We start from the raw sequence: 20,323 nt of genomic DNA, 5'->3' as shown, positions 1-20,323 counted from the left end.
GTCTTCATCTTGATGAGTCTATCTAAATGTTTGTAATTTTGTTTATCTTTTCGAAGAACCAGGTGTTAGTTTCATTGATCTTTTCTTTTGTTTTAGTCTCTACTCCACTGTGTTCTTTATTATTTCCTTTCTTTTACTAACTTTGGGCTTTAGTTTTCTTTTCCTGGTTCCTTTAGATGTAAAGTTATATTGTTTAAGATTTTTCTTATTTCTTATGGCAGGACTATAGTACTATAAAATTCCCTCTTAGAATTGCTTTTCCTGGATCCTAAAGATTTTGAACCATTGTATTTCCATTGTCATTTGTCTCAGGTGTTTTTTATTTTCTCTTTAATTTCTTTCTTGACCCATTTGTTGTTTAATAGCAATTTGCTTAACTTCCACATGTTTGTTTCCTTTTTTTTCTTATAATTGATTTCTAGTTTCATACTATTGTAGTTAAAAAAGATACATAATATGATTTCAGTATACTTAAATTTATTAATAATTACTTTGTACTCTAGCATGTGATATATCTTGGAGAGTATTCTATGTGCACTTGAAACAAATGTGTATTTTGCTGTGCCTATCCTTTAATATATGTTTATTAAGAAGAATATACATTTTTTTTATTAATGAATTTCCCCAAACACTCAATTTATCATAGGTTGGTAAGTTAGTTTCCTATTGCTGCTATATAACAAATTACCACAAACTTAGTGGCTTAAAATAACACAAACTTATTATCTTACATTTTGGAAATCAGAAGTTCAGAATCAGTCTTACTTAGGTAAAACCCAAGTATCAGCTGGGCTGTTTCCTTCTGAAGGCTCTCCAGGGAACCTATTTCCTTTGCCATCTTTTGGAGGCTGCCTGCATTTCTTCATTTGTGTCCCCTTCTTCATTTTCAAAGCACATTATTCCAATCTCTATTTCCTCACCATGTCTCTTCTCTGACTTTTCTGCCTCCATCTTATAAATACCCCTGTGATTATATTGGTCCCACCTGGATAATCCAGCATACTCTTCCCATTCCAAGATCCTTAACTCAGTCCCATCTTCCTTGTAATGTAATGTAACATATACACAGGTTCTGGGGATCAAAATGAGGACATCTTTAGGGAGACCATTACACAGTTAGATTAGTATTAAATAATTAAGTTAAACATGGGGAAAGAGAAGAAAATGAGGAAAGCCTCTCAATAACCAAAAGAAAGGTCTTATTGCTAGGAAATTCCTTCAAATCTTCTGAGTGTTTCTTTTAGTTTTGAGCTAGCAAAATATAATAACATCCTATGAGAATAACATGTAATTCCGTGTCTAAAGATCTGGACCTGTTCTTCAAAAGGAAAATTGTCCATCAATATATAACCATGAAAAAGCAAAATACTATTTTGCTTTTACAACAAGTTACTGCTTTGGGGGAAAAAAAACAGTTTTATTTTTTAAGAAGATCAAGAATCTAAAAGTAGAAATGAAGCCAACAGCAGTAGCAAAAGCATCCAGTCTGCAAAGGGTACGGGAATCAGCCATAGCAACTGCAACAGGGCAACAGCGAATAGCCTTAGCTGTCCGTTTATTGGAACACAGAGTCAGCGTGAGACTCTTACAATCTCCACCAAGTGGGGTAATGATATTGAGGCCTTCAATATGCTGCTAGAAAAAGAATACAAGGGAAGAAGTCAATGGATCCAAGAGTTTGATATATTGAGAAACAAGAAACCAACTGTGGCTAGCATTTTTTTGTCATTCTGTAACACAGGTGCAATCAGAAGTCTGCGATTACATGCTGCTGGTGGCATTCTGCCTGAAAAAGCATCTCAGTGTGAGAATTACTGAGTGCCCCTTCCCTGAGAACAAATGTGAAACAAGAGATAACCCAGCATTTCAGACAGTATAGTATCCTTAAGGGAGAAAGCACAGGAAAATAAAGTCAACTGTGACTAAAGAATGTTCTTGACAATGAGAAACAAGAACAAAGGAGTGAAAACATGTCTAAAATATCTTTTTATAAATGCACAGGCAGTTAGGATACATGTAAGACTTAGGCCCCAGCATCTCTGTGTGTCTGTGATCTCTACACATTTTCCTATCTTTGTGAAAACAGTTTCTACATACCATCAGTGAAACAGTGCAGACATTATAATGGATTATGAGTGGAGTTCATGCCTATTCTTAAAGATATAGATGTTTATTTCCATGAGATTATTTCCTGGGGGAAAGTCGGTAGGAAAACAAAAGCAACTTTTCAATATGGATATAGGTATAAGCTTGCATCTGATATCCATGTAATCCTTAGCAATGACTTTACATAAACTGAAAAGGAAGGGGAGGAGTATAATAAGAGGGCAGGCCATGGAATCAGATCGAGGATTAAATACTATGTCCGTTATTCAAAACTTTTAAAACCCAGAATCCTCATTGGTAAAATATGGTTAAAGCCATATTATTTTCAACATTGTAAAATACTTAACATAGTGTTTGGCACATAAGATACAAAACAAAATAGGGTATTAACAGCAACAGTAATGAAACACAGGAATAAACAGGTAGAGAAGCTAACCATTACCTCATAACTTTGAACAGGAGTTATATTCTCATTCAATACCTGAAACAAAAACAAAGCTGGAATAATTTTTGAACTTTAGTGGGGGATTTTTCAGTATTTTCTAGCACAAAATCTTATTTAATAGTTTTTAAAAATAAGCCCCAAATTTTAAACACATTTCTGCTTTTATTTTTCTGTTTACCAGGATTATATTGATGTAAATTTTCCAAGTAATGATCTGAAAATGTACTTAATTTTCCTGTGTATTTTACATCTTATTCTATGTGTATTAGAGAAGACAGTATCATAAAATTGTGTAGCTGGCAGACAGTTGAATATAATTACTTCAAGTTCCTCATTTAGTGATTGTACAAGGCTCAGAAATATTCAGAATTTCCCTGGTTGCCCAGATAGCAAGGTGGAGAGTGGTGAAGATGGCAACCATAGCCTTCTGATTTCCAGTTCAGGGCTCTTCCTACAGGAAAGTCCCTCCATACATGTGTCAGATACAGTTTGCTATCTCAAGACTATCCTTATTAACAAATCTTTGTGCACATGGAGGGAATGAGCACTGTGTATTTCCATGGAACAAACTGAAATACCTTCAGAGATTTGGACACTTAATTGGGGAGCATAAGGTGGAATGTTTTTGTCTCTTCCTTCCTCCTCAAAATCATGGTTGAAATATTTGTGAAGAATATATATATATATATACACACACATGCATTTGCATTTATACAAATTTTGCATATTTTATATGTGTGTGTATATATATATGACATATATATATGCAAATGCATCAGTTAGGACATGGTCTCCCCAGTGGATTGTTTTAAAAAGACTTACATATTCTTAAGAATTGAATTTCTAAAAATATTTTCCAAGGGTTTATATGTTCCCTATAAACCAAACCCTCTGTCTTTACTTTATTGTACTGAGATCTCTTAGTAAACAGATACTTATAGAAGACAACAAACTTCTCAATGTATTATTTCATAAATTAGCTAAAATGTCTTGCTATATTAATTCCAATACAGAAAATCAACTTAAAGTTAATAATGACTTTAAAGCAAATATTGGAAAGCAGGAAAATATATCTGTGATAGTTTCAAAATTGCTGTCATTTCACATATTTCTTCAAGGTTTCTTTATTATGGTATAAACCATAAAAACAAATTGAGTTATGTGAAAAAAAGTTAACATTTTGGATACTTTGGATACTAAAAAAGACTTTGCCTGAGATAAATAGTTGCTACACAGCTCTCCCTTTTAGATTTCTTTTCTAAAAAGAGGGAGAGGGACATTTAAGCCGTGAATTATTACCAGATCTTCAAGTTGATCTTCAAAAGCATTTTCAATTTCAAAAGGTAAATTACTAATTTAGAGATCGTGAGAGAAGAAGGGACATTTATATTAAGGCTCTGGGAAAAAAATCTTAGTATTTCCGTCTTCAAAGCAAGCAAAGTAAACTCTTATCTGGAGAACCTATTTCAATCCGTATCTAATTTTTTGCTGGAACCAGTTCTGACTTGGAGCAGGAGAGGGAAATAAATTTTGTACGGGATTTTAAATCACTTTACAATTTATGATTCTAGGCTACAAAGTCTGGCCAAAATGAAATATTAAAAACATTCAACTGTATATCTACATCTACATCTTTATATCTTTCAATAACCAGATCTATGCATCTATTACTCCCCTTTCCCAGCAAGTGTCTCCTTCTGGTACCCTTATTTATTCCCGGAAGCGGGGGCATGGTGGAAGGCCTAGAATGGGTCAAGAGTTGGAGTAACAGGTAACGTTGCTCTCAGGTACTCCGAGTGAAAAGGTGAGGAGAGACCAGAGAGTGTTCGGAGAAACCCGAGCAGCCTAAAAAGCAGGCAAGCATAAGCCCCGGGGTAGTTTCACTTCCTCGGGCTCCCCGCGAGGCCGGGCGGTGGCCCCGTGGCCTGAGCCTGGGGGCTGCGTTTCCGGACCCGCTGGCCGCAGCCGCGGGCGGTGCTCTGACAAGGGGCGGCGGTCGAGAGACGAGCTCGCCAGGGAAGCTCAGGCAGCGGGAGTCCGAGGCTCGGCGCGCATCCGTCCTTAGGCTGCCTGGCTTCGGCCGCTGCGATGCTGCCTGCGGCGTCGGTGCGGGCGGGCGGGAGCCGGGAGCCGACCTCCAGCGGCCCAGCGCCCCCAGGTGGGTGTGCGCGCGTGCCGGCAGCCACTCGGGAGGCCGGCAGGGCTTCGGGGCTGGGCGAGAATTGCGCTCCGGCCACAGACGCCAGCGCGCCTCGGGGATCGGGGCACCGGGGCGGCTCCTTCCCGCCGCGGTCAGCCGCTCAGCCGGCGGCCCGGCCCCTCCGTGGCGGGCGTCTTTGAGAGGCAGTCTGGCAGGGGCAAGGTGGGAGCGTTCTGTGTTCGGACCCGCGTGCACCGCCAACTTCGGAGTGCTTGGAACTTGCCAGAGCACCTGGGACAGGGGCCTCCAGTTTCTCCAGTCGCCTTGGGACGGTTTTTAAGTGAAGCGCGTGTTTTAAAATCATGCATAATTCTAAAAATTAACGTGGTATTGCAAAACCGCCTGTCGGGTTTATCTGCCGAGCCTTTCAAATCCAGCCCGGTAAATTGCTAAGGGCGGACTGTGATCCGCTTATCGGACAGGTTACTCTGTGTCCAGCCTCCTCACTGGGCAGATTTTGCTGACTTGTTAAAAGGAGAAACCGTCAGTGTTGTTGAATACGTAAATGGATTTATAGAGCACATGGAGGCAGTTGCCCTCAGTTCTTCCTGAGTGTTTCAAATGCATTTGTGAACTTTATAATGATTATAAAGTGTTCGGTTTTAAAATTTTGAAAAAGCCTTCGCTTGAGTATTAAAATTACTGGAGTTGTTCACAGTGAGAAATGCAACAAGAAAATCTGAGTGAAAATACTCATTTGCTGAATAGAGTTTCTCATAGCTTACCAGCATCTTTTGAGGCAATGTTGGTTCCCTTGGCTAGTGTTTATTTTTAATATAAAAATTTTAAAAACTGCTTTTCTTAAAGTGGAAAGTACATTTGTGACAGTTTAAATGACAAGAAAGGAATTAGAGCCCTTGATATCTTAATGTGTTAACATTTGTGATTTCAGCCTAGCAATTTAGTTAAACAGAATGGGCTACAGTTTGTTCAAACTTCTTGGTTGAACAGTTTAGCCAGAAAATGACTTTTATTCCACCTGACACTCAAGAATACTTTGAGGTACTTGCTATTGTGAATAATGCGAGAGTGATGTCACCCAACTGTTAGCTCATTCTGATTATTACTGTTCCTTCTGTGTGTTTTTCTCCATTTACTTTGGTCCTTCCCCATATGGTATTTATCACTTGTTTCATTTACTTTCATCAGCCAAGGTAATGGGGTTTTTTTTTTCCCTTTTTAAAAAGATTTTATTTATTTATTTATTTATTTGAGAGAAAGAGAGAGAGAGCTCAGAGGGAGATTTAGAGAGAGAAGCAGATGCTGAGCAGGGAGCCAGATAGAGGGCTCCATCCCAGGACCCGGATCATGACCTGAGTTGAAGGCAGACTCTGAACCAATCACCCAGGCACCCCTGAAATATTTTTCTTATAAGGAACTATCTTTTGATACTGACCTATGCCTAGTCCTGTGAATAGTCTTCTATGAGAACAAGTTCTGATTAATTCTTTTAACACATGGAGAACCTTTTCACGTGACCTCTCTATCTGCTTTGGACAAGTGTTCCCAGAGCATGGTCGACTTCAGCTTAACATGACACATTGTGGTAAAGTTAGTCCAACCTCATTTTAGAGAAGTGAAAGCTGAGACCCAAGTAGTGATTTTCCCATGGTCCCAAAATTAATAATTATTTGACGATCATCTATTCATGACTTCACCAACAATCTTCTATTCCCTACAAAAGTTGTGTAATACTAAGAGTATAAAATGGTAAACAGTTTCATGCCTATGAAGATTTTATATTTCTAGCAGTAGGTGTATGGATTATTGTAATGACATCTATGTATGGTGTCACCAGAAAGATGGATGAATAACCAACTTGTCTTTTAATGGAAGTAGGAAAGATATGATACCCAGTACTAAAACAATGTAAAAATGTTGCACAGTAGATGAAAATTCCATTTAGAGGGGCACCTGGGTGGCTCAGTGGGATAAAGCCTCTGCCTTTGACTCGGGTCATGATCCCAGAGTTCTGGGATCGAGCCCCGCATCGGGCTTTCTGCACGGCGGGGAGCCTGCTTCCTCCTCTCTCTCTCTCTGCCTGCCTCTCTGCCTACTTGTGATCTCTGTCTGTCAAATAAATAAATAAAATCTTTAAAAAAAATTCCATTTAGAATGTATTTTTCTTTTTTATATTTAACTAGATACTGTTCTCTGATATCCAAATGAGAAAATTTTCCCTTGCTTTATTCCTGAAACTAGTGATTTTAAAAACAAATTTAATTTTAACTGCTACCTTCAATAAGGACTGTTAAAGTGCAGATTTTTCCCCACCCCATAGTTTTTGTAGTTTTTATTAACATTATTTGATGCCTCCAATGAAGAGAGTTAAATGAATTATTAGTTGAAAAAGGGAAGGCACCTACCCTGTCTCACCGTGTGCTAGATGCTTATATGCAACTTGTGAGGGACTTAGTTCTCTCTTTATCTTAAAGTTATTGAAGATTTGAAGCTTTCCATTCTGACTGCGGTCTTCCAACATAGCAAATAACGTTGATTTCTCATTCCAAGGAAATACCCTGGTTCTGTTCTGGTGACTGGTAAAACTTGCCTCCTTTAGACCAGCTGGAAATGTTCTGATAAGGTTACTTGTGCTGAGATTTTAAAGAGAGGTAGCTCTCTTAGGGTGTTTTCATTTTAATGTGAAATAATTCTATAATATTGCTTAGGGTTTTCGACTTAAACGGCAATGTACGTAATGTATACTTGGAAAATCAGCGAGAATTTTTTCACGGATTTGTAGGTGATCATGCGCTCTGGACTCAGACCACCTCGCATCAGTCTGCTTTATTACTTACTTACTGTTTGATCTTGGATAAATAACTAAATCTGTCATTATCTCAGTTTATTCATTTAAAAAGCAGAAGTGGAGAGAACAATAACACTTATTTGAAAGGGTAGCTTTGAGAATTAAAAGAAAAAATGCATGTGAAGTGATGTTCACTGTACCATAGCAAATAGTAATTGCTTAATACATGTTAGCTATTATTTTAATTCTCATTTTAATTCTTAGGTCATTGGTCAATAGTGTCATATTCACATATAAAAGATAGAGTTTTTATTGAGAAAACAAACTCTGTTGAATTGGGGGAAAACTTGAATGAAGGCATCAAGCTCCCACATGAAACAGATGAGGGAATATGGCTTCCTGTAGAAAGATGCTGATATATCCTTGGGGAAATATTGTGGTTAATAGTTCTGAGAGGATAAAAAGAAGAACCCACAGTGGGAAGAACTAAGCATAAATTGATTAAAAGGACATTAGAGTAGGGCATTTATAAGGAAGAAAAAAATGGGAATTTAATAGGACAAAATGAGAACATGTTTTATTTTCCCATATCACAGAGTACCAGTTGTGACCCAGTTCAAAATATATATGTATGTAAATATATGTGGAAAAGTAAGGATTAAACTGAACATTATGGGATACTTCATTGAATTATAAGATGATGGAGAATCTCCTTTACCAAAATATTTACTATGTGTTTTAAAAAAATCCAATATAAAGAGTATTATACCTGCCAAATATATGTTGCAGGTTTTAAGAATTTAAATAACTGTTACCTGATTACATGAATTACATTGTCATTTTATTACTTTCTTTATATATTATAGAATATCTTACAGTAATTTCAGAGACAGCTATGAAATAAGAATAGGAAGGGCAAACATTCCAGAAGTTATTATTTAAAAATAAGTTGTTTTGTGGCCTTGTAATTCTTTGCTGTTCTAAATATAAAGAATGTTATCTAAATTTCACTGCAGACATTGAAATAGTCCAGGTGGTAAAAATATCGACATTATATGGAATTATACCCCTCTTGAATTTATTTTTTACTCAGAGAAAAAGAATTATTTTTTCAGACATTTACCACTGAACAGAAATTTCTTTGTTGTTTTCAAGTCCTCCATATTGAAATAATCCAGAAAGACCACTTCCCTTTGTAATCATGAGAAGTAATTTTTCAATGCCTTGTGGTCTTTTATAAGATTTCCCGTGTGTCCAATCAATTAAGTTATGTCTTATCACACTATGTGTCATGTTTTCCTTTCTTTTTAAGCTCTTATACTGCTTTTCTGTATTAGCAATTCCCATGCTTTCATTTTTAATGTGTTCCACTTTATAAAGACATTCTAAAAGGTACAAGAACAATTTCTTACTTGGAATTTCATTTACCATATGCCTCATTTTTAATTATGATCCATGCTGAAGACTAAGTCTCACCCTTTGATAAGGATCAATATTCCATTCATTTTTTGTTCTAACTTAGCCATAGGAAGGATCATGCCTAACTTTCAGAAAAATAACATAGTGCCAAGACCACTTGAAATCCTGGCCTTCTTTGAAGACTGCATTTATTGTGTCAACTACTTTGAATTCATATGATATGGATATCACATTACCTTGATAAGTGAGAACATCAGAAGATTAGCACCTACTTTGAATAAGAAGTTATATCGTTGGTGAGCCTGGGTGGCTCAGTGATCATGATCACTGACCTCCAGCTCAGGTCATGATCCCAGGGTCCTGGGATAGAGCCCCACATAGGGCTCTCTGCTCAGCAGGGAGCCTGCTTCCCCACCTGCCTCTCTGTCTACTTGTGATCTCTCTCTGTCAAATAAATAAATAAAATCTTCAAAAAAAGTTATATTGTTCAGTACAATTATATGAAAGTATGTAATAATTCATTATTTTATTTCATTTCCTACAAGAGCTTTTCTAAACTATTAAATTTGTAACTTCTAAGTCATAATATCTTTTTTGGAGGGTGTAGAGAGTGGAGAAACACCCACATCAGAGATGTGGGGAAGAAACCTACAATATCCAAGTGGTATGATTCTATGAAATCACGTCCCTAGAATGACAAACTGTAGAGTATTTCTTGAGACTGTGTGAAGAATCCCTAAGATTTACCCACTTTCCTCATTGGTTGATTGCATTTTATTTCGATTTAATAGACTGATATAAAATCTCAGGGGACAACTGCATTTTAGTACAATTAGTGAACTACTGGGTCACTAATGAGAAAGTCAGTGAGATGAAATTGAAGCAAAATTCTACCTTCAGTTCAGTTAATGAGGTAATTCCGTTAATTCTGTCATCACTTTTGAATAAAACTTTAGAACTTTCACTACTCCAGGCACTTCTGTATAGACCAGAGACCCCTTTTTATCATGCTCTGTCCATCTGTACCCATGATAAATGGGTAAAACCATGTATCATTCAGATTCTTGGAAACTGTCACTTGGGTCAAGAACAGACACTAAATTCAGAGGCAGCTTGCTGCTTTTGCTTACTAGCCAATGATGTGTTTTGTCTGGCTTTTGCAGATTTGTTGGACTCAACAAACCTTTCCTTTCAAAAAAGAGAATGACACTTCTGTCTGTGGAAGGGTACTGTTTGATGACACACAATAGAGGGTGACAGCCAGTTGACTCTCATCCACAATGGATGATTAAAAAGATGAGTTGAGGGAATTGAGGACTGAAAGCAGGAGAGATAGTCTTAGTTTCTGACTTTCCATTTCTAGCTCATGTAAGACCTAGCTGCACTTGTTCTTCTGATCTGGTCTCCATAAAATGCCTGTAGTATCCTTACAATTGCTTTCTTTTTAGGTGAACAAGTTTGAACAAGTTCCCTTTTTTTGGAGGAAAAGAAGATTTTGGACTAGAATGCCTTGAAATTTGAACTTTTCCTGTTTTATTTCTCCAATACTACCTCTTCTGTTTCTGTAAACTTCTTTTCTTTTAGAAAGTTGTTGTTATTGTTAAAATGATGTCTGCTATGCGTCTTCCATCCAAAGTTAATCTGTAAATTATATCTTTTATGCACTGAGAATAGGGTGTCTTATAAGTCTAGTAGTCCTCCTGATAAGAATATTTGGAATTATCTTGCTTTGGTACTGAAATTGGAAGAAAATCCATGTAGTTATTTTTGTCTCTAAATTTGAAGACCCTAGGGTTGGTGAGGAAATAATTCACTCAAAGATTAATATTATAAGAGTTAATCACTGTTAAGTTTAGAATTTTGAATTATGTAGTTATAAAGCTGTATTAATTATAAAATTATAACAGTGTTTTTAAATGTTTTTAATAAGATGTTTTTATAAAATTGATGGCATGCTGTTGGAAATTTTAAAAATGTATTTAAATTGGGGCATACAGAGTGAGAGAATGCCTATGACATTTATCTTGGTAAAAGCAGAAGTGGAGGTATAAAAGTAGCATAGCTTACTAGCTATTATCTCAGTACCCCTGGGAGATTAAGTTTTTCAAAATAAGGGCAGCACTTGAGAAATCAGCATTTATTAAATGAAGCATGCTTTTCCCAGTACATTAAAATACAGTTGATCCTTAACATTAATTTGAACTGTGCAGGTTCACATATACATGTTTTGTTTTGTTTTGTTTTTGATACAGTATCATACTGTAAATGTATTTTCTCTTTGAAATGATTTTCTTGACATTTTCTTTTTCTCTAGCTTATTTTATTTTAAGAATATAGTATATAATATAGCATACAAACTGTGTTAATTAACTATGTTATTGATAAGGCCTTTGGTCAATAGTAGGCTATTGGTAGTTAAGTTTTTGAGGAATCACAAGTTAGACGCAGTATTTTCAACTGCATGGGAGGCTGGTGCCTCTAACCCCCGTGTTGATCAAGTGTTGGCTATACCACCTTTGCCATATGATGAAGTCTTATAGAGCTTAGAATCTGAATTCTGATTTCTCTATTCTGTTCCAGTTGTATTTGTTTATTTCAAAGCCAATATCTGGTAAGGAAAATACTCCTAAGAGATCTTCTTTTTCCATAGTTTTCTTGTTTCTTATTAGATATTCTTCCATTCTTCCACTTCCATTTAGAGATTATTTTATCTACTTCTCCTTTCATGAAACAATTGGAATATTGTTTATTGATTTAGAGGCATTTAAGAGGCATTTAATGAAAGCAATCTCACCATTTTAAACAGAAAGAAGTTTAATATAGGAAGTTGAGTTTTTACATAACTATGTTGGGGGTTTGTGAGCAATCTCTAGTCTTGGTCATCAGGAATCATTTTGCTAACAAAGCTACGGGAGCCAGTTTTCATAATCGGCCAGGGGGATCTGCTAATTTATCACTATCAGGAAGCTGGGGAATCAGAAGGCACTGAACCTGCTTGTTGGCACCTGGAACAGACTAGGCCAGGATCCCAAGAATTTCTGGCTCATGAGCCATCTCCTATTTGCTGGATCTGCACCAAGAAAAATAGATGCCTTTCATTCCATTGGAATCGTATTATATTTATATACTTATTAGGAGAATCAACTTTAAATGTTACTAAATCTTCTATTGGATTAATTTGTGTAGAAAAATCTGCATATGAAAGATCCTAGGTTTCAAAAGAAATATACAATAACTTGGCTTACTTAAGTCAAAAGATAAAGTTGGGAACTTTCCACTCATTCATGCTATAACCACATGAAAGTTGAACTTTTCCTGTTGTGGTTCTGTGAACAAATGTGACAAAAGTATTGCTTTCTATATTTAAAATGTCCTCCCATGTAAGTGAATTTTCTCACAAAATTCTTTAAAATTCTTTAAATCATTAATTGTCCTTTATATAGAAAGAAAGTAGCTAATGTTTTATTGGTTAGTTATAAATTGTGTAAGATATTACAATAAAAAAAAGCATGCAACGCCTTTTTAATAGAAATTTAAGGTTGACCTTTGGATATGCATATAGAATTGCAGCTTAAAATATATCAAGATTTTTATTTATATTACAGAGCAGTCAAACTAATCTCTCACCTGTTTTCCTAACATTTTTCCAATTTAACATTAATAAATATTATTTTAAAGGCAACTAAATGTGGCCACCTTTGTTGATTGATTGCCTATACAATATCTCTATCTAGCTATATCAATTCAAATATGGGAACTGTCACTTATTCTGTGACTTCGAGCAAATTACTCCTCTAAAATCCAATTTCTTTATATCTGAAATAGGTAGCACACCTATTTTTGATATAATTAAATGTAATTCTATTTGTAAAGTGCCTGGAGCATTCAGAGCAGGTGCTTAGCAAATGGCAAATGTTATTACTTTTCAGCATGAGGTAGTATTCAAATTTCACTTTTATTAGAAGGAATGTGTTTACATTGCTCTTTCTTAGCACTTCTGGTGTCACATACTTATGAATCTCAAGATGGAGAGCTTCATATAAATGTTCTTTCAGTTGTCCTGTTCAATTTTTCTGATTGCTATATTAAACACAGGAATATCTCAAATATGCCTCTCTGGGTATTCCCTACAGATTGAACTTATTGAAACCTATGATCTGCTATGAAAAAAAATTATATGATTTTATATGTGAAATTGTATATTGTCTTCAGGGAAAATAGTTAGTGGGTAAAGAACACTTCTCCCATTTTGAGAATTCTGTTTTTATATCATGTTATTTTAAAATAAAAATGTGATTTTTTTCATTTCTTTATTCTTGAAGATTTATATATTATCCGTATATTATCTTCCATCCCTTTTGCCACCCTCCCCTCCAAAGAAGAAAACAGCACACATGGAAACTGGGTCATAGCAGAGTTGATTCAGAGTCTTTTAATTTTTGTGATGAAGGCATTTCTAATATCCTCATATAAGTAAAAATAAGTTGATACAGTTGTATAGGTAAAGCTTTAGTGATATTTTCAGAATTGCTTTAATTATGTCTAAGCAATTTGTTCCCAAAAGAGGGTAAGTCTATATAATGTCTCACCTAGATCTTTGAGGGTCAGGAGAATAATAGAAATGTCCACCTAAGCAAATAGTTCTGAGTAACCTATGAGTAATTAGAAAGTACTAGTAATTATGGAAAGAAAGGGAGGGCTTTTCTATTCTTTTGTGAGAACCAGTCTGCTGAGAAGTTAGCAATTAACACATACTTCATTCCTGCTTCTCCTTAGAAAAATACAGAAGATTAATTTAAAAAGTATGTTCATATTTTATTATGTTATATTCAAATATTTTATTACTTTATGACTCCTTAGAATAATTTTCTCATCTGGTACATATAAAAATCTAGGCTCCTCATTCTTTAGGTAATTCTGTTACAAGACCTCTTTGTACCTCATGATGAAAAGAGGAAAGAGCATTTGGTAAGACTTGCAGCATAGTAGGTGCTCTACGATTGATAGTTATCATGTCTGTTTCTAGGTGAGTCAAATGGGTGGACTCATGGGACATTATGAAGGCTGACTCATAACTTCTTTTGTCTGGTGGCCAATACCTGAAAAACCTGAGCTCATAGTCCCAGGGCTTGCTTCCTTTAGTACTGTGCTGCATGAATGGTATTATGTAGCATATATGTTCCTTGGAAAAATTGTTCTATAAAATCAGTTTTGAATGTGCATACTGTGACATTCCAGTAGTCTGAGAAATTCTGCAACTAACAATGTATCTTCAATTTTCTCTAGTCCATTGTTTCACAAATGTATTTAATCATGGAATGTATTGTCATCTTAACACTGGTAGAGAAAAAGGGGTTTTTACACCAAGTTTTTAATCCCTGTTAAGTGGCAGATAGTTCTTGAGAGGATGGTTCTTTCAAACCAGAGATCGGTTATACTGCTTTTAACCATATTTTCCTCAGTGCTCTGGCCACCTTTTGAGTGAGAGGGAGATGGGCTATATAAGGGCTATATCTATGTTAGGAATAGAAACAGAAGAGGGTATAGAGTAGGGAAAATGACATTGACAGGCTGTGTAGGGTGCACAAGATTTGGCTGTTTCTTTAATTCCCTTATGATTAATTCTAACTATTCAAATGAGGACTTTGATTGTGAGATGCGCCAGAGAAAATGGGAGGAAAATTAGAAGGGGATCATCTGTTAAGAAAAGTAAAGTTGTATGAATGCAATAAGACTGGGTATGTGTGGGGCACCTGGATGGCTCAGTCAGTTCAGTGTCTGCCTTTAGCTCGGGTCATGATTCCGAGGTCCTGGGATCAAGCCCTCCTTCGGGCTCCCTGCTCATTGAAGATTCTGCTTCTCTCTCTGACCCTGCCCCCACTCAGGCACCCTCTCTCTCTCAAATAAATAAGTAAAACCTTAAAAAAAAAAAAAACCTGGGAACATGCATACCATATTCTAAATATAAGAGTATTTTGGAGTGTGTGTGCTTATGCAATCGGTATTTCAATAGTATGTATGTGTCTCAACCGAGCAACTGATTTTACAGATATTTTCACATGTCAGACTACGTAAACCAGCCACTATGTCAATAATCATGTAAGCTGTGTAAGTGGCCTCACGTTATTCAAATATTGGGATTTTATTCATCAGAACATTCCAAAGTTAAGATCAAGATTAAGTTGACTACCTGGTTATAGCCAGATAGTTTCCATGTTAGAAATGTTTGTAAGTGAAACACACCTTTGAAGCCAGCATAGGTTATTAGTAGTCACCCAAGTAAGTTACTGCTGAAATATTTTTCTGATGGAAACAATAATAACTGATATAAATGCAAATAGTTTAAGCTGAGAATTTTATGTCTTGGAGATTGACAAACAGTGTATGTAAACAACACTAATAAGACAATGGCTTTTATTACTCACATAGATTGGATGCTCTTGAAAGGAGGGAGTAGCATCTGGCATCTGCTTAGCAGAGGTAAGGACATTAATAGATGCTTGCTGATTTGCTGGTAGCACAAAGGTGACAGTAAAGTCACCAAATTAAGTTTATGGAAAGGATAAATGAAGTTGTAGCCATTTCTGAATTCCCCACTTCTGAGTTATAAATCTAGCTCTAGATAACAACCCTGGTTTCAACTTTCCTTTTCAAATCAGTTTGCAGAAGGGCTTTCTTTAATTATGAAAAAAAAAAATGAAAAATTCACAAAACCTTTTACATAAAGATAATTTTAGGGCACTTTCCAATATTAAATTAACTTTTAACCTGATAACAACTAGTTTATTTTTACTGAAATGTTTATAACTTAGAATATTTAGCTTATTTTTAAAATATCTTCTGGGGCAAATAGAAAAAATCTGATCAGTGTCTAAAAGCAAATGAAATTTAATACCCTTCTTGTGTGTCTAGAAGATGAAATGTTTTGTTTTATTATTCTTTTTTCTAGAATAATACTTGCACATAATTGAAAATATGTACAATGGCTAAAAAAATAGGAAAAGACATGGTATATATACTTGTAGTTTTTATTTTTCTATGTTTACTTTTAACAATTTTACTTGTTCAGCTTTGTAGTGTTAATATATGTAATATTTGTTTATGCACTTTAAAGTTACATTTGTATAGCAGTTTGGTGTCCTGTCATTCATAAATATTTCAATTTTGTTCTCTCTTCATGTAAATCTGTTGCACAGTGTTTAAAAAGAAAAGAAAATCCACAATGATTTATTGCATAAAGATCATCCTCAGTACAAAACCATTACTAACCTAAAGAAAGACTGAATAGTTTTTAATGATATAGGAAATACTTTTTCACTGTGCTGGATTTGAAATTAAAAAAAGCACAGGATTGGGTGCCCAGGTGCTCAGTCAGTTAACTGCCTGCCTTGGGCTCAAGTCTGATCTCGGGGTCCTGGGATCTAGCCCCACATTAGGCTCCCTCTCTTTTTGCCCCTCCCCCCGGCTCCTACTCTGTCTCTCCAATAAATAAAAATCTAAAACAAACAAACAAACAAACAAACAAAAAAACCCCAAAACACAAAGGATCAATTAGTGGCTCTGTCACTAATGAATGAGATGACTCTCTGACGCCCAGGAGACATTATGTATATTGATGATCATATTAATTCTTCATGAGAGTGATTGGCTCATAATACTAATTCAATTAATATCTCTTATTTTAGAGAAAACCACTGCAGAAATTAAAATTGCTTTCTCTAGGCATTTGGGATTGAGGATATCCATCAAGAAAGAGTGGACTAATGCCTCTATTGTCTATGCAGGAGTAATTATCCTTTATTCATTCACTGTTCAAACATTTATTTTTGATCTGTGCTAGGTTCAAGAAATACATAAAAAGGTGGCTTCAGCCCTCAGAGACTGCATTTAAGTGAAATAAGGATGGGAAAAGCTGAATGGAACTATTTCTTTTTATCTACATTCTGATTGAACATCAGATAACTCAAAAACCTTCACTGCTGAGATCTGAATAATTTAGTTATGAGAACTAGTTAGCAGGATGAGCTACAGCTAAGAGTGTTTACTGTGACTACTGGGGGTGACTCTTGATGCATAACTTCTGTTCCAGAAAGTCACTATTCATTTCAGAATGCAGTCATGAGTATAGTCCCCTGGGACAGCATTTTGCAAATTTCAGTCATTCTCACAAAACCTTCCTCAAATTTTTGGCTATTGTACCCTTTTGTTTAAGAAAAAAATTCTTTAACTTTTTTTTTTTTTTAGCTTAAACGTATTTTAAAGGAACATTTACATCACTACCATAAATGAAAAATCATTACCACTTACCCTAAAGAGAAGGTGGCCATACAAATAAACAGATTGAAAATAAAATAATATTGAAAAAATTATAGGTAAGGACAGGTTCTGGGCACATAGATCAACCTCTGTTTGATAGTGTTAGAGTTCATGAAGTCACAGGACCTTCAATCTAAGACACTATCCTTTACCAAATCCAAGTTGAAGAAGTATTCTGAAGGGAATGACTTTCTCTGATTCCCTGTTACTATGTTTCTGGGAGTTGGCATCCTACCCGCTGACTAATGCTGTCCTCCAAAGGCCAATTTCACCTTACAGAAGGTTGAAATGAAGTTTTATTTAGCACTTATAGGTGTCAGGAATGATGATAAATTCTCTACATAGTTTATCTCATTTAATTCTCACAACAACAGATTTCATAGGTGATATTATCTGTACATTATAAATGGGGAATCCAAGCTCAGAGAGGTTAATTATTTGCTTGAAGCTGGCTGAATTAGGATTCCAAGACAGCCTGACTCCACAGCCTGACCTCCTAGCCACTCTATAACTCTCTGAAATAAACTCATTTTATTCTCACAAAAACACACATGTACACTCACGTTAGAAAAGCAATCCTCCCATGTGGACATTTCCGTTTTTATAGTCAATGAAGTAGTCATGTATATCGAAAATCATTTTAATAGAAAATAAGTAACATAAAAGATGATATTGTTACCCATTAATAGGCCAACATTGAAACATTCTTTGCAAGGGATAGAATAAGCAACCACAGTTTCTAACTAATAATTGTAAACTTTTAGAAAGTTTTGCTGCTTTCAGGGTCCTTAGAGGTTAATGAAATAACAGGAACTGAAATACCTACAACACAATGCTAGAAAAACAATGTCTTTAATGAAGGCCGTTGGATATTTAAAATCATCAAGCTGGAATAGAGATGTGATTAAAATATATTGCAAAATGGCTACAATGAAGAGTACTCTAAAAGTGGAAGGCTAATAATTTGTATCTGCCTAATGCTTTGTGACCTTAAAGGAATTTTCAAACCCTAATAATTGACTTTTAGAAAATTCTCCTAATGTATCATTTACTTTGACTCAGTGAGAAATCTAAACAATGATCATTTAAACTATTTAATCAGGGTCATCCTGCAAACACTCTGAAGAAAGCAGAAAGTATACTTGCACATATATCTGTTCTACTTCAGAAGGCTTTAGGAAAGGCCTAGAAAAGGAACTTTTTCTAAAAGGCTTTAGCAAAGGAACTAGAGCTGAAGTAGTCTTCAGATGTTTGATAGACAGAATAATGGCTCCCCTAAGGTGTCTACATCTTAATCGCTGGAGCTGTGAATATGTTAGACTACATGGCAAAGAGAATTAAGGTTACAGATGGAATTAAGATTGCTATATCAATTTACCTTAAGATGGAGAGATGATCATGGATTATCCAGCTGGACCCAACGTAATCACAAAGGTCCTTATAAGACAAAGAGAGAGGCATTAGAGGGGAACCAGAGACATGGCAGCATGAGAAGGACTCAGCCCGATTTTGCTGGCTTGAAGATGGAATGGGACCATGAGCCAGGAGCTGTGGATGACTTCTAGAAAATGCAAATAAATAGATTCTTTCCTAATGCCTCCAGAGGAACATAGCCTTGCCAATGTCTTGATTTTAGCTTACTGGGACCTGTTTCAGACTTCTAACCTTCAAAACTGTCAGATAATAAATTTGTGTTGCTTTATGCCACAAGTTTATGTGATTTTATATGGCAGCAATAGGAAATGAATGCAGATTTTTAAACACGAGGACAAAGAGTAGCATGAATATCACAGATCAGGTCATATCTATCAGACTTCACTCACCATCAGTCTAATTAAAACACTGGATTATAACCATGAGGAAATAAACTTTAATAAAATATAAACAGCGTATCAATAGTACCCTTAGGTGGTTATCTTTCGCAAGATATATCCTTATTCATTACTGGAACATCTCTCTGGAATTCACTGTTGTTTTTATAGTGAAATAAAAAAGGAAGTCCCATTATTGTTTGTTCACGTTTGGTGTTTTTAACCCGTTTAATAATCCTTATCATTAATGCTACCAGCTGCTGTTGCTGTCACAGTTCTTACTAGTACAGATCTGTGAGCTTCAGCAAAGTATCTACTTTCTCAGTGCCTCAGGTACCACAAGTGCAAAATGGGATAGGAAGAACATATGCTTACAGGGTTGTTATGAGGTTAAAAGAAGTTAATTCTTGTAAACACCAAAACAGTCATATTAAGAACTAGCTACATTTAGGTTGTCTTTATTGTAATCATCATCATCATTGTTATAATCCCTGCTACGCTTATCAGTGAGCGCTGAATGCCACTACCTATTCTGATACACAGGCTTCAGATTTTCTTTCTAGGAATTACGGATTAGTATCCCCGTTATTTCAGGTTAAGAAACTGAAACAACTTAACCAGGTTGAGGAGTGAGGACTGTTCTGATACATCTAGCTAAACTTCTAGGTTTAGTGCTAGATGCCATCTGCTTCCATTACATAAAGGATTTTCTGTCCCAGCCCACTGAAGGACAAAGATACTCTGAGAGATGACGGATTTAGATGTGCACTCTTCATAAAAGGTCACTAATATTGTATTATAGTCCTACTCTGTTTACTCTCTGAACATGAACCATTTTTAATCCTGGTAGAGAATTATCTTGAAACTGTTTTCTCCTAGTGATAAAAATTTGGTTGGAGCCAGACTGGTTAGGCATGAATAGAACCACATGTGATAAAATCTTTAAGGGAATTTTCTTATAAAAGTATTACATATATGCATTGTAAAACATTTAAAAATGGACAATATCAGAATAAAATTATAATATACCACAGTCTTCTCCTCAGAAATAAGTGTTGTTAATATTTATCTTGAATTATATGAGTTTGTATGTGCATTCATAAAAGAGTTCACATTGTATGTATTGTTTTGAAATGTTCAATGTGATTTGCACACTGATTCATGATACATTTTCATTCTTTTATGTCAAAAGAGACATTTTGTAAAATTTAAATCTTTTAAATTTGTTAAATAGTTCAATTCTGCATTTTGTGATATTGAAGGACTTATTGATACTT

General features: G+C 35.5%; 1 protein-coding gene across 4 annotated transcripts in view; it reads left to right on the top strand.

Moving 5' to 3' along the window:
• The first annotated feature begins 4,541 nt into the window (after positions 1 to 4,541).
• The window catches only part of LOC111154080 (B-cell scaffold protein with ankyrin repeats 1), a 307,642-nt gene continuing 291,860 nt past the window's right edge, over positions 4,542 to 20,323 (top strand). For 2 of the 4 annotated variants that reach the window (XM_022513462.1, XM_022513454.1), the window contains exon 1: positions 4,543 to 4,709. In XM_022513462.1, the coding sequence (XP_022369170.1) occupies positions 4,640 to 4,709 (70 nt within the window). In that variant the 5' untranslated portion in view covers positions 4,543 to 4,639. Of the gene's footprint in view, positions 4,710 to 20,323 lie in introns of all 4 variants that reach the window. The other 2 variants (XM_022513445.1, XM_022513469.1) reach the window with 2 other exon arrangements.

The sequence above is a fragment of the Enhydra lutris genome, unplaced genomic scaffold (assembly GCF_002288905.1).
Source record: "Enhydra lutris kenyoni isolate GAN:26980312 unplaced genomic scaffold, ASM228890v2 scaffoldscaffold3, whole genome shotgun sequence".
Taxonomy (NCBI): domain Eukaryota; kingdom Metazoa; phylum Chordata; class Mammalia; order Carnivora; family Mustelidae; genus Enhydra; species Enhydra lutris.
The sequence above is the reverse complement of the archived record's forward strand: the minus strand, read 5'-3'. Positions and strand labels throughout refer to the sequence as shown.